General features: G+C 44.9%; 1 protein-coding gene across 2 annotated transcripts in view; it reads left to right on the forward strand.

Annotated features, from left to right (window-relative positions):
- LOC138676323 (TRPM8 channel-associated factor homolog) overlaps positions 1-13,804 on the forward strand; it is a 151,252-nt gene that overhangs the window by 47,645 nt on the left and 89,803 nt on the right. For both annotated transcript variants that reach the window (XM_069765509.1, XM_069765510.1), the window contains exons 3-4: positions 10,183-11,108; positions 11,291-11,385. In XM_069765509.1, the coding sequence (XP_069621610.1) occupies positions 10,183-11,108; positions 11,291-11,385 (1,021 nt within the window). The remainder of the gene's footprint in view (positions 1-10,182; positions 11,109-11,290; positions 11,386-13,804) is intronic.

Raw genomic sequence — 13,804 nt, forward strand, 5'->3', positions numbered from 1 at the left:
TTGCTGCAAGAGTACAGAGTATCCAGGACTACGTTGTCCAGACTCCGGCTTTAGAGCCTAGAATTCCTACTCCTGATTTGTTTTTTGGGGACAGATCCAAGTTTTTGAACTTTAAAAATAACTGCAAATTGTTTTTTGCTTTGAAACCCCGTTCTTCAGGTGATCCCATTCAGCAAGTAAAAATCATCATATCCTTGCTGCGTGGTGACCCTCAAGACTGGGCCTTTTCTCTTGAAACAGGGAATCCGGCATTATTGAATGTAGACGCATTTTTTCAAGCGCTCGGATTATTGTATGACGAACCTAATTCTGTGGATCATGCAGAAAAAACCCTGTTGGCCTTGTGTCAAGGTCAGGGAGCGGCAGAATTATACTGCCAGAAATTTAGAAAATGGTCTGTGCTCACTAAATGGAATGAGGAGGCTCCGGCTGCTATTTTCAGAAAAAGTCTTTCTGAAGCCCTTAAAGATGTTATGGTGGGCTTTCCTACGCCTGCCGGTTTGAGCGAATCTATGTCTCTAGCTATTCAGATTGATCGGCGACTGCGCGAGCGCAAAGCTGTGCACCATATGGCAGTGTCCTCGGAGCAGAGTCCTGAACCTATGCAATGTGATAGGATTTTGACTAGAACAGAACGGCAGGAATTCAGACGTCAGAATAGGCTGTGTTTTTACTGTGGTGATTCTACTCATATTATCTCTGATTGCCCTAAGCGTACTAAGAGAGTCGCTAGGTCTGTTACCATTAGTACTATACAGCCTAAATTTCTCTTATCTGTGGCCCTGATTTTCTCATTGTCGTCCTTTTCTGTCATGGCATTTGTGGATTCAGGCACTGCCCTGAACTTAATGGACTTAGAATTCGCCAGGCGCTGTGGTTTTTCCTTGCAGCCTTTGCAGAGCCCTATTCCTTTGAGGGGTATTGATGCTGCACCCTTGGCCAAGGATAAACCTCAGTACTGGACGCAGATGACTAAGTACACGGCCCCAGCACATCAGGAAGATTGCCGTTTTCTGGTGTTGCATAACCTGCATGATGTTGTTGTACTGGGTTTTCCATGGTTACAGGAACATAATCCGGTGCTGGATTGGAAAACTATGACTGTGACTAGTTGGGATTGTCAAGGGGTACATAGTGACGTTCCTTTGATGTCAATTTCCTCTTCCCCCTCTTCTGAGGTCCCTGTGTTTTTGTCGGATTTCCAGGATGTATTTGATGAGCCCAAGTCCAGTTCCCTTCTACCACACAGGGACTGTGATTGTGCTATTAACTTGATTCCTGGTTGCAAGTTCCCTAAGGGCCGACTTTTCAATCTGTCTGTGCCAGGGCATGCCGCCATGCGGAGTTATGTTAAGGAGTCTTTGGAGAAGGGGCATATTCGGCCCTCTTCGTCACCATTGGGAGCGGGTTTCTTTTTTGTTGCTAAGAAGGATGGCTCCTTGAGACCCTGTATTGATTATCGTCTTCTTAATAAGATCACGGTTAAATTCCAATACCCCTTGCCTCTGCTTACTGATTTGTTTGCTCAGATTAAGGGGGCTAGTTGGTTTACTAAGATTGACCTCTGAGGGGCATATAATCTTGTTCATATTAAACAGGGTGACAAATGGAAAACTGCATTTAATACGCCCGAAGGCCATTTTGAATACCTTGTGATGCCATTTGGGCTCTCTAATGCTCCAACTGTGTTCCAGTCTTTCATGCATGATATTTTCCGCAATTATCTTGATAAATTCATGGTCGTATATTTGGATGATATTTTGATTTTTTCCGCTGATTGGGAGTCTCATGTGAAGCAGGTCAGGATGGTGTTCCAGATCCTTCGTGATAATGCTTTGTTTGTGAAGGGGTCTAAGTGCCTATTCAGAGTTCAGAAGGTCTCTCTTTTGGGTTTTATTTTTTCTCCCTCGTCTATAGAAATGGATCCTGTTAAGGTTCAAGCTATTCATGACTGGATTCAACCCACATCTGTGAAGGGCCTTCAAAAATTTTTGGGCTTTGCTAATTTCTATCGCCGTTTCATTGCCAACTTTTCCAGTGTGGTTTAGCCCCTTACTGATTTGACGAAGAAAGGCGCTGATGTGACGAATTGGTCCTCAGCGGCTGTTGAGGCCTTTCAGGAGCTTAAATGCCGATTTACTTCTGCCCCTGTGTTGCATCAGCCGGATGTTTCTCTTCCTTTTCAGGTTGAGGTCGACGCTTCTGAGATTGGGGCAGGGGCCGTTTTGTCTCAGAGGCAGTCTGATGGTTCTTTGATGAAACCGTGTGCCTTTTTTTCCAGAAAGTTTTCGCCTGCGGAACGCAATTATGATTTCGGCAATCAGGAGTTGTTGGCTATGAAGTGGGCGTTTGAGGAGTGGCGACATTGGCTTGAGGGAGCTAAGCACCGCGTTGTGGTCTTGACTGATCATAAGAATCTGGTTTACCTTGAGTCGGCCAAGCGGCTGAATCCTAGACAGGCTCGATGGTCTCTGTTTTTCTCCCGTTTTGATTTTGTGGTCTCATATCTTCCGGGATCTAATAATGTTAAGGCTGAAGCCCTCTCTAGGAGTTTTTCGCCTGATTCTCCTGGAGTCCTTGAGCTGGTTGGCATTCTTAAGGAAGGGGTGATTCTTTCTGCCATCTCCCCTAATTTGCGGCGGGTGCTTCAGGAATTTCAGGCTGATAGGCCTGACCGCTGTCCAGTGGGGAAGCTGTTTGTTCCTGATAGATGGACGACTAAGGTGATTTCTGAGGTTCATTGTTCAGTGATGGCTGGTCATCCTGGGATTTTTGGTACCAGAGATTTGGTTGCTAGGTCCTTTTGGTGGCCTTCCTTGTCACGCGATGTGCGTGCTTTTGTGCAGTCCTGTGGGACTTGCGCCCGGGCCAAGCCTTGCTGTTCCCGCGCTAGTGGGTTGCTTTTGCCTTTGCCGGTCCCTGAGAGGCACTGGACGCATATTTCCATTGATTTTATTTCGGATCTTCCTGTTTCCCAGAAGATGTCTGTTATCTGGGTTGTTTGTGACCGGTTCTCTAAAATGGTCCATCTGGTACCTTTGCCTAAGTTGCCTTCCTCCTCAGATCTGGTTCCATTGTTTTTTCAGCATGTGGTTCGTTTGCATGGCATTCCGGAGAATATTGTGTCTGACAGAGGTTCTCAGTTTGTCTCTAGATTTTGGAGGGCCTTTTGTGCTAGGATTGGCATTGATTTGTCTTTTTCTTTGGCGTTTCATCCTCAGACTAATGGCCAAACTGAGCAAACTAATCAGACCTTGGAGACCTATTTGAGATGCTTTGTGTCTGCTGATCAGGATGTTTGGGTGTCTTTCTTGCCGTTGGCTGAGTTTGCCCTTAATAATCGGGCTAGTTCGGCTACTTTGGTTTCACCCTTCTTTTGTAATTTTGGTTTTCATCCTCGCTTTTCTTCTGGGCAGGTTGAGCCTCCTGATTGTCCTGGTGTTGACTGTGGTGGACAGGCTGCAGCAGATTTGGACTCATGTGGTGGACAATTTGACGTTGTCTCAGGAAAGGGCTCAACGTTTTGCTAACCGCCGTCGGTGTGTTGGTCCCCGGCTTCGTGTGGGGGATTTGGTTTGGTTGTCTTCTCGTCATGATCCTATGAAGGTTTCGTCCCCTAAGTTTAAGCCTCGGTTTATTGGTCCTTATAAAATTTCTGAAATTATTAATCCGGTGTCTTTTCGTTTGGCTCTTCCAGCCTCTTTTGCCATTCATAATGTTTTCCATAGATCTTTGTTGCGGAGATATGTGGTCCCCGTTGTTCCCTCGGTTGACTCTCCTGCCCCGGTGTTGGTTGAGGGAGAGTTGGAATATGAGGTTGAGAAGATTTTGGATTCTCGTTTTTCGAGCCGGAGGCTTCAGTATCTTGTCAAGTGGAAGGGTTATGGTCAGGAGGATAATTATTGGGTTGTTGCCTCCGATGTCCATGCCACAAATTTGGTTCGTGCTTTTCACTTGGCTCATCCTGATCGGCCTGGGGGCTCTGGTGAGGGTTCGGTGACCCCTCCTCAAGGGGGGGGGTACTGTTGTGAATTCCGCTCTTGGGCTCCCTCCGGTGGTTGTAAGTGGCACTTTTGTGAGTTCTGCTCTTGGGCTCCCTCTTGTGGTTTCTAGTGGTATGGCTGCTCCTTGGAGTTAGCTGTCTTCAGCTGCTTCCACTGATCGTCTTTTCTGCTCGGCTATTTATGCCTGGCTCTGTCCTTCAGCCAGTGCCACTTGTAAATGGTTCCTGGTTGGATTCACATCTCTTTGGAGTTCCCTGTTATCCTGACCAGTTTAGCAAAGCTAAGTTTTTGCTTGCTCTTTTCTGTTCACAGTTTGTGGACTTATCCGTTCTGTGCTTCTATGTTTGTCCAGCGTTATCATTATGAATTAGTTCTGTCTTGCTGGAAGCTCTGGGAGGCAGATTTACCCTCCACACCTTTAGTCAGGTGTGGAGATTTTTAGTAAACTCTGCGTGGATTTTTGTAGTGTTTTATACTGACCGCACAGTATTCCATCCTGTCCTATCTATCAAGTTAGACTGGCCTCCTGTGCTCATCCTGGTTTCATTCTGTGTATGTCTTTTCCCTCTCCACTCACAGTCATTATTTGTGGGGGCTAATCTATCCTTTAGGGATTTTCTCTGAGGCAAGATAGTTTTCCTGCTTCTATCTTTAGGGGTAGTTAGCTATTAGGCGGTGACGAGGTGCCTAGGGAGAGTTAGGAGCACCCCACGGCTACTTCTAGTGTTGTGTTGAGCTTAGGGACTGCGGTCAGTACAGTTACCACTTCCTTCAGAGCTCGTTCCACGTTGCTCCTAAACCACCGCATCATAACAGTGCCCCCGCCTTGTTGCAGCGGCGACAAATGGGCCCTCTGTCCTGGTCTTAGTGATATTTGCCTCTCTCTCTGGTCTGAGGGATTCTCCTCTGCCATCGCCATGGGATGTCATCTGGACTGGAGGCCAGCTGGATCTTTGCCTTGGCGGACACTTGCATGTACTGCATGGTTTTGGTTAGTGCAGCCACACTTTTGGTCAGCTCCTGGACCTGGAGATGTAGGCCTGCAGAGGAGTCATTATTTAAGGATGTCGCCTCCTGGTGGCATGTGATACCTGGGCGCTGGAGGGGTGCAGTGCTACTTGGTGTTGGTTCTCGCAGCACCCGGATGGTCCGGTCTTTAAATTGTGTGAAGCCCGAGTCAGGGTTTTGCAGGGCCATAATGCGCAGCTGTGTCCGGTGAGCGGTAGATAGGAGCCCCTCAATAAACTGCTCGGTTAGCAATCTGTCCTCATCTCACACACTGTCAGGGTCTACGTGTTTAATGGCCTGCAGCGCCTCTTGCAGGTTTAGGGCATAGTCCCGTACACTGTCCTGCACCCTTTGTTTGCACCCGTAGAATTTAATTTTAATCTCGGCTGCTGGGTGGGTGTCAAAAGTATCATTCAGCTGGGCCAGTATTAGCCTAACATTTCTTTTGTTGGTGTCTGGCCAGGACTTCACCTCCCTCTGGGCCTCACCGGTTAGCTGGCCAATAAGGATGCTGAGTTTTTGGCTCTCTGACAGGGGGAACACTTCAAATAAACTATGCAGTCTCTCTCTAAAGTCGCTCAGGTGTGCAACTCCCCTGAGTACTGAGATAGCCAAGCCGCCCCTGGGAAATATGGCATGTATAAAGGCATTACGGTGGCTGCGACCACGCCTGCCACTGGATCCTTTCCTAGATCGGGTATCTCCTTCCCTCCTAGTGAACCTCAGCCAGGCTCTGGGTATCGTTACCTTAGTAAGCGGCTGCTCCACAGGCGGGATGGATTGAGCTCCCAGGGATTTCCAAGTCGGGGCCTCCTGCATGCTGTGTGGCGCAGTAATCGCAGCTGTTATACAGTTCAATAAAGTCTATAGCACACAGTACCCGAAAATACTGGGCTACGAAATCCTGTTCATGATGCCAAAATGACACGCCCACCAGGTCCATGGGGTACATGGAATTGGGTCGTACAGTTCTTTGGGGAAGTCACAGGGTCGTGACCCAATTCAGTGGCTCTGGCTGTGCCGTAAAATGGAGAATATGTATATGGTATTTAACGTGACGCCACCTATAGTGTTTGGCAATGGATGGCCGACGCTGCTATGGGAGATCGCTAGGGCTGATGGTGATACAGCTGGGATATTCTGCTCCCCACAGGTGGAGCTGGGCCCCAGGGTATCTGATTCCTAGCACTCAGCTCTGGGGTGAGTTTAATCACAGTTCCACTCCCCAGGTCGTGCTCGCCTTCTCTCCTACTGACACCTGGTAAGGAGACCCCTCCTTTCTTCCAAGCATGACATTACTCCCTGTGAGGGAGGCAATGCCACTGTGGCAACCAGGGTGCCACACATGTATAAACAGTCATGGCCAAAAGTTATGAGGCTGACAACAAATTTTAGTTTTCACATTTGCTGCCTAAGTTTTGTGTTTATTTGCATTAACTTTAGATTTTTATGATGAGTGATTAGATGACTTGTAGTCATTCCTTGCCATGAAAATTAAAGAAGCCCTCCCATTAACTTTCTATTCTCTAAATCTATGAATACAGTATGTGTACGTAGATTACTGTCAGTGTAATAATACACTCACCTACCTCCTTCTTCTACAGATTCAGAACTCTTCTGCTTCTCTTCTGAGTGACTTCATCGCTTTGCAGTTTCTCCAGGTCACACTGCGTTTTGTCTGATCCGGATATCATTTTTACAATTCAAGTCTATGGAGCACCGCAACAAGGCTTCATAGGCCTGCATAGTAAAAGAAACTTCCGGCTCACACATAGAATACAGAGTGATCCAAAGAGTCTTAGGTGTGGTGACTGTCATGGTCCAGTCCGGAGTTTACCTTCTTTTCTCACTTGAGACTGGTCATGCAGGGGTTAATCTTCTCAGCCTCATTCTGGAGCTAGCTGGGCTATTTCAGTCCGTCACAGCCTGCTGACCAGTGTTAGTGATAGTTCTTGCTTCCTGGCTTGAGCCCCGGAACTGTACTAGTGATCCGTGTGCGTCTGACAGCCTGTACCCGTGTATGACTCGATCTGATCTCTGGACTTTGCCCCTGGTTTTCCGTTTCTGATACCACGCTCCTCGACTGGCTTCGATTCCGGTTTGTACCCCGACTTCGTCTTACGTCTCACGTTTTGGTTATCACGTTCCCGGTAGGCTCTGACTTCTTGCTTGTCCTTGGCTTTTCTTCTCATTGACCCTGTGTACTGAGCTGACCTCTCTCATATTGTTAGTCTACCTGGTGACTCTGTTGATGTTGTTTTGCACTCTCCGGAACCCTCAGTTACACTTTTGGTCCAGACACTTTTTCTGGTGAAAAAGATAAATTTTACATTTTCAGGGAGAGTTGTAAATTATGTTTTTTTTCTTAGACCTCGATCATCTGGGGATGAGACTCAGCAGGTAGGGATTATTATCTCCTTACTTAGGTAGGGACCCCAATCCTAGGTTTTCTCTCTGCCCCCTACTGCCCCTGAACGGAGGTCGGTAGATAGGTTCTTTGAGGCCCTAGGACTTATTTATAACGAACCGGACAATGTTAGGGTGGCAGAGGACTACGGGAGAGAGGTCTTACACAACGAGGGATTCCGTTGTTCCCTGCTAACCCTGATGTTTTGCTTCCATCTGAACCTATGGAGTTGGGAGCCACTGACCTCCAGGAGGAGAGGAAACAGCGGCGTGATGGAAAGCTGTGTTTTTAGTGTGGAGATTCCGGACATTGGAAAAAGAACTGCCCCTCCTGTCCACCGTCTAACAAGCAGCTGAGTCTGGGTGATCATCGTGGAGGTCACTCCGACACTCAGGTACCTTTTTCTTCATTTACAAAGATACTGTTAAAGGTGGAACTTGGTGTGGAAAATGGCTTTGTTCATACTTTGGCTTTTGTAGACTGTGGGTCATCCCTGAACCTGACTGATTCTAAGCTGGAGGCCTGCTGTAGATTAGGGACAGTTAGGTTGGAGACTCCCTTAAAAATTGTGGCTATTGACTCAAAACCTCTCACAAAGGATGGTCTCCATTTAATTTCTAAAGAATTCACCCTCAAGATGGGGGCCCTGCACCAGGAGCGCATGTCATGCTTTGTTTTGGGTAACCTCCCTGCTGGCCTGGTGTTGGGGTTTCCCTAGTTGCAACGGCATAACCTGGTTATTGATTGGGGGTCCCGAGATATTGTTAAATGGGGACCTAATTGTTCTGAAAATTGTCTTGCTACTGTGTCTATGTCATCCGTCAGTCTGGAGGGTATTCCGGAGTACCTGAAGGACTTTGAGGATGTGTTCTCCGAAAAGCAGGCTGAGGTTCTACCACCACACCGCCCATTCAATTGTGCCATTGATCTTGTTCCCGGTGCCAAATTGCCCAAAGCCTGCCTGTACAATCTCTCCGGCCCTGAGCAGGCTGCTATGAAGGAGTATATCTCTGAAAGCCTCCGTAAAGGGCATATTCGGCCATCTGTCTCTCCAATGGCGGCGGGGTTCTTTTTTGTAAAAAAAAAAAAGATGGTGGTTTACATCCATGCCTCGATTTTTGAGAACTGAATAAGATCACCATTAGAAACACTTATCCTCTCCCACTTATACCTGATTTGTCCAATCAATTGTCGGGGGCCAGGTGGTTTTCTAAATTGGACCTCAGGGGAGCATACAATCTCATCTGTATGCGGGAGGGGGATGAGTGGAAAACTGCATTTCTCACCTCTGAGGATCTGTTTGAAAATTTGGTCATGCCGTTCGGTTTGACTAGCGGTATTACAGAATTTCATTAATCATGTTTTTTCTGACTTTATCGGATGCTTTGTGGTTGTTTATCTTGATGATATACTCATATATTCCTCTAACAGGCTAAGTCACATGAGTCATCTTCGTGCAGTTCTCCAGAGACTCAGGGAGAACTCACTCTTTGCCAAACTGGAGAAGTGTTAATTTTTCACTCAAGAATTGTCCTTTCTAGGGGTCATTTTGTCTGCTGAGGGGTTTCGTATGGACCCTAGGAAGGTACAGGCCATTGTGGATTGGGTGCAACCCAGAGATCTCAAGGGTCTTCAGCGATTTCTGGGTTTCGCCAATTACTACAGAAAATTCATCAAGGGGTTTGTTTTCTCAAGTGGTCAAACCCCTCACTGATCTCACTCAAAAGGGGGCTGATCTCAAAAACTGGTCAGCTCCAGCGGTGACTGCATTTTCTTCATTAAAAAAAAAACATTTCATGACTGCCCCTGTATTGGTTCAACCTGATTTGTCTAAACCATTTATCATAGGGGTAGATGCCTCTGAGGTGGGGGTGGGGGCTGTGTTGTCCCAGGGGCCCACCACATTAACAAACTTTTTTCTGATACCACGCTCCCTGACTGGCTTCGACTCTGGTTTGTACCCCGACTTTGTCTCACGTCTCACATTTTGGCTACCACGTTCCCGGTAGGCTCTGACTTCTTACTTGCCCCTGATTATTCTTCTCATTGCCCCGTGTACTGAGCTGACCTCTCTGTGTATGACCTTGGCTTGTCTAACTACTCTTTCGTTACCTGTGGCACCTGTGCTGCTATTCAGTGCTGCTATGCTGTGTGTACAACCTCTCTTCCCTTACCAGCTCCCCCTGGTGGAGGATGTACTATACTGCACTGCAGCAGCACATTACAGTGACGTTACTGAGAAGAGGATCGAAACTGTGTGGAATACTAGAGAAGATGACTGATGCATTTGGGTAGTATGTGGATTAATATAGTGAAGTAATGTGGTAAGAGGGTTGTCCAGCATTAAAGAAAAGGGTTTTGTTTTGTTTTTTATCAGAAATAGCAACAGACTTGTTAATGGGCTTTGTCTAGTAATGCAATTTAGCCCTATTCAATCTGAATACAAATGAAAGCAACTCCCTTTTACATTTCTATTAATTCAGAGCTTTAAACTTCATCTTGAATGTTTTTGTCATTTTTGTCCTATTGTTTTATGCAGTTACAAGTCTAATGTAACTATATTGATATATGACCTACATTAACTAAATGGGGGTTTGGGTGGAGGTCATTCAGAGCTAGCACTTGCTGCAGTTCAAGCTTCATCCTGTATTCAGAACCCCAGCTTCAAAATATTGATACATTTTTTTAATTGGTCAAACACCGGAATTTTTTTAAAACCCTATCTCTTAAGTGATAATTTTTCTGATTATTTTCTCTTTGTAGCATGGACTTTACCAAAAGCTTAAAGACTATCCTGCAAAATATAACTACTCTGGATATCAGTGGGAGATATATTCCTTCAGAACTTCTGCTTCATGGACCTCTGACCTTTCCAGTTGGAATGACTGATGATTATCAGTGCTTTATCGGGGCAGCCTTTTATGGCAGGGGACGTGTTGTTGTTGAAGGACATGAAGAATTTTTATCTAAACCTGAACTGAAGACTTTCACCATGAACACAATTGCTTGGTTAGACATGAGTAGAAAGGGGAAGATTGGTGTGAATAAAGAATTGAAAGCCCTTGCTGACATCTTACAGAAAGAAGGCTTACCTTGTGTAGTATCGGATTTGGATCCAGAGCTCAGTGTGTACTGCTGTAGAGCTTACAGTGATAGAGAAGCAGAAAAAATCCAGCAGTTTGTAGCAGAGGGAGGAAGTCTTTTTATTGGTGGACAATCTTGGTCCTGGTCTTACTCCAATCCAGATGTGGTTTCTCAATATCCTGGAAATAAAATCCTTAACAAACTTGGAATCACCATTCTGTCCAGGACAATTGAGCCAAAGTTGTATAAAGCATTGGATTCTCAGACAGAAGCTAACACATATCACTTCCCCAGAGCATTGTGCCAACTCTTGAAGGATCTCAAAAGTGTGGCTGAGCTGAACCCAACTCTGAGCTCCTGGATGTCCCAGCTCAAAAAGGATGTGACAAGTTTTTTGAAGTTACCGGCAAGTCCTATTGTTTCATCAATGTGGCAAGAGCTTTCAGACCAGGTGCAACCATTTAATTTACCCAATGTAAGCAAAGAGCATCCAGTAAAAAGCTGCTCCAAGGAGGCTTTCATCATGATCTTGGCCCAGGAAATGAGCTGTATGGATAAACTGGGTGATCCCTGTATTACAGTGCATATTGATGCAACAAACTTAGGTAATGAATCTACAACTAAAATGTATACTTTACAGAAGATAATACGTTGACTAATTATTTTACACAAACTCTTTTTTTCATAAAATCATGAAGTGATTCTTTTGCAATATAATATCCTAATACAATGTGATTTTATACATTGATTGTAGTAACAAATATTTATTGAATTTTATTACATGTAGGTTCTGATGCCTGGAGAAGTACAGGACTCTACCTGCCTCCTAGAATGAAAGCAACCCTTTTATTTCCAGCATCAGCTGTAGGGAAAGGTCTACAGGTAAATGTTAGAATAGGCCTTACAACATATATGTAAAGCTACATGGAATAAATGGCGCTATAATAATAAATAATAATATATTATATAAAGTCGCCTAATGAAGGAGTTAGTGTGATACTAGTAAACAACTGCATACATACAGATATCCTTTAAATCTCAATATGCAAATAAAACTCCTAATCTTAACATAAAGTTGCTTGCAGGTCCAAAATCCTTTGCTTAAAGGGGTTGTCCACTACTAGGACAACCCCTTCTTAAACTAAATGTTTAGCCCCGATGAAGTAATAAAACCTACACTCACCTCCCATACTGTCTCTGTTCCAACAGTGTCGGCACTCTCTCTCTCCGGGGCTGTGACGTGGTGGAATGACACCAGCCCCCAATCAGCGCTGCCATTACTGTCTCCACCTTCGGACAAACTGAACATGAAGAGGAAGTCCGGGATGAGCTGCAGCCCTAGCTTTCTTTTCATGTTCAGTTGGTCCTAAGGCAGGGACATTGATGCCAGCGCTGATTGGCGTCACATGTCACAACACCGCATTTAATCTGGGCCAAACATTTAGTTTAAGAAGAGGTTGTCCTAGTAGCGGACAACCCCTTTAATTATCTGTTAACTATGTCTGTTGCAATCAGAGCTATCTTTTATACATAGCTTCAAATTCCTATGTACTGTATAGATATAGATTTTAAAGACAGCATGCTGACCACCTGACGCTGCCACGAGAGAGATTATGGGAGGTTACTACATATTGTCTTCTTAACAAAATATTTAGAATTGAGACAAAGTCCTCAGTAGTTGATACCTTTTAATGGCTAACTGAAAAGATGGTAACAAATTGCAATCTTTTCTATACACTGGCTAACACGGTACCAAGATAAATATATTTCCTGTATTGTCTTCTTATTAATTTCAATTTATGGCAATATGAGGTACCACTAGTATACTAAGTGTTTATACGTCAAGAGTTCTCTACTATTGGGCAATCCCTTCTTAAATGTCCCAAATAAAATAAAAACAACAGATACTTGCCTCCTGGACTGTCGTTGTTCTGGCAATGTTTGATGAAAGGTTTTAGCACTCACGTGACATAATAACGTCTAGTGAGACCCTGGAAACTGCATACCAACATCACTGGAACAGCGCCGGTTCCAGAGGTGAGTTTGTGTTTTTATTTTATTTAGGACTCTAGAGCATTTACGAATGGGTGGCCCACTACTGGACAGTGCCTTCGTAAATGCTACAGTGCCCCAAATAACTGAAATGTAATGCTAAGCTTTCTCTTTTCATGACTACAGGCAAATAGCATGTTGTCTTTATAATTTGTTTATATAGAAAACTGGAGCTCTAATTTCTGAAAAGTTATAATAAGAAAATAATCAGCTCTGTCAACTTTCATACTCTTCTGCTGGGGCTTTGAACTCTACAATAAGAAAAGCATTTAGGATTTCTAATCTTAGAGTCTGCTTTATGATGTAGTCATTTCTGGTCTGTAGTTTTATAGGTTCTAGTGCACCAATAACAATTACACTTTTTTGCAGCGATCTTATGTGCCAACGCTGAGAAATCATGCATTGAAGACACATGCAAATTTATATTGATATGCAGTGTTGGTGTGTCGTTCCTGGACTCATATGATATTAAGAGCAATGAAAGCACGCTTTTTCTGTGTATAAAAACGTACAATACCAAGGAAGTTTTACTACAAAATAATAAAATAAATAACTTTATTGAGCCATGATGCACTCTAAAATCATTGTAGAATAAAAACAAGGGTGATGGCTAATTAAGAGTGGTGTTTCACACTAGCGTTCAGCAGGGCTGCGGACTTCCTCCATGACGCCCCACCCACTGCCGTGCCTCTTCATTCATGTTGCATTTTGTTGCGGTCGGCGCAGCGTGAAAATGACGGATGCAGAGTCATCCACATGCATCCGCATGGCCTGCGTACCCAATGTTTAAAATATGGTACGCAGGACGCATGCAGCCATAGGCGGAGCTGAATGAAGACGTGCGGCAGTGGGCGGGGCTTCATGGAGGAAGTCCGCAGCCCTGCCGAACGCTAGTGTGAAACTAGCCTTAGTGAAGTTCTCGGTAGAGTACACTGGCATGATTCATTATGTGGCATGCGATGCTTAATGAATCAGGAGCGCCTGATGTCCAGTGGGCACTGTTGCCTAAAATATATGCCAAGGGGAGGCAAACACACATTTGTATAGCGTTCATGACAAGAGGAAAATGAACTAGGGTTAACAAATCACCTCTTATTTAGTTGTGAATCTTGTAACCAGGAACGTAGCGGTAAATCGCAGCTGGTAAACAGTGCTCAGCATGAAAAGAGCATGATAATGTGACATGGAGTAAGAGAAAAATTGCGGCACTCACAAGCTGGAATACAGTGCCTTGCAAAAGTATTCGGCT

The sequence above is a fragment of the Ranitomeya imitator genome, chromosome 4 (assembly GCF_032444005.1).
Source record: "Ranitomeya imitator isolate aRanImi1 chromosome 4, aRanImi1.pri, whole genome shotgun sequence".
Taxonomy (NCBI): domain Eukaryota; kingdom Metazoa; phylum Chordata; class Amphibia; order Anura; family Dendrobatidae; genus Ranitomeya; species Ranitomeya imitator.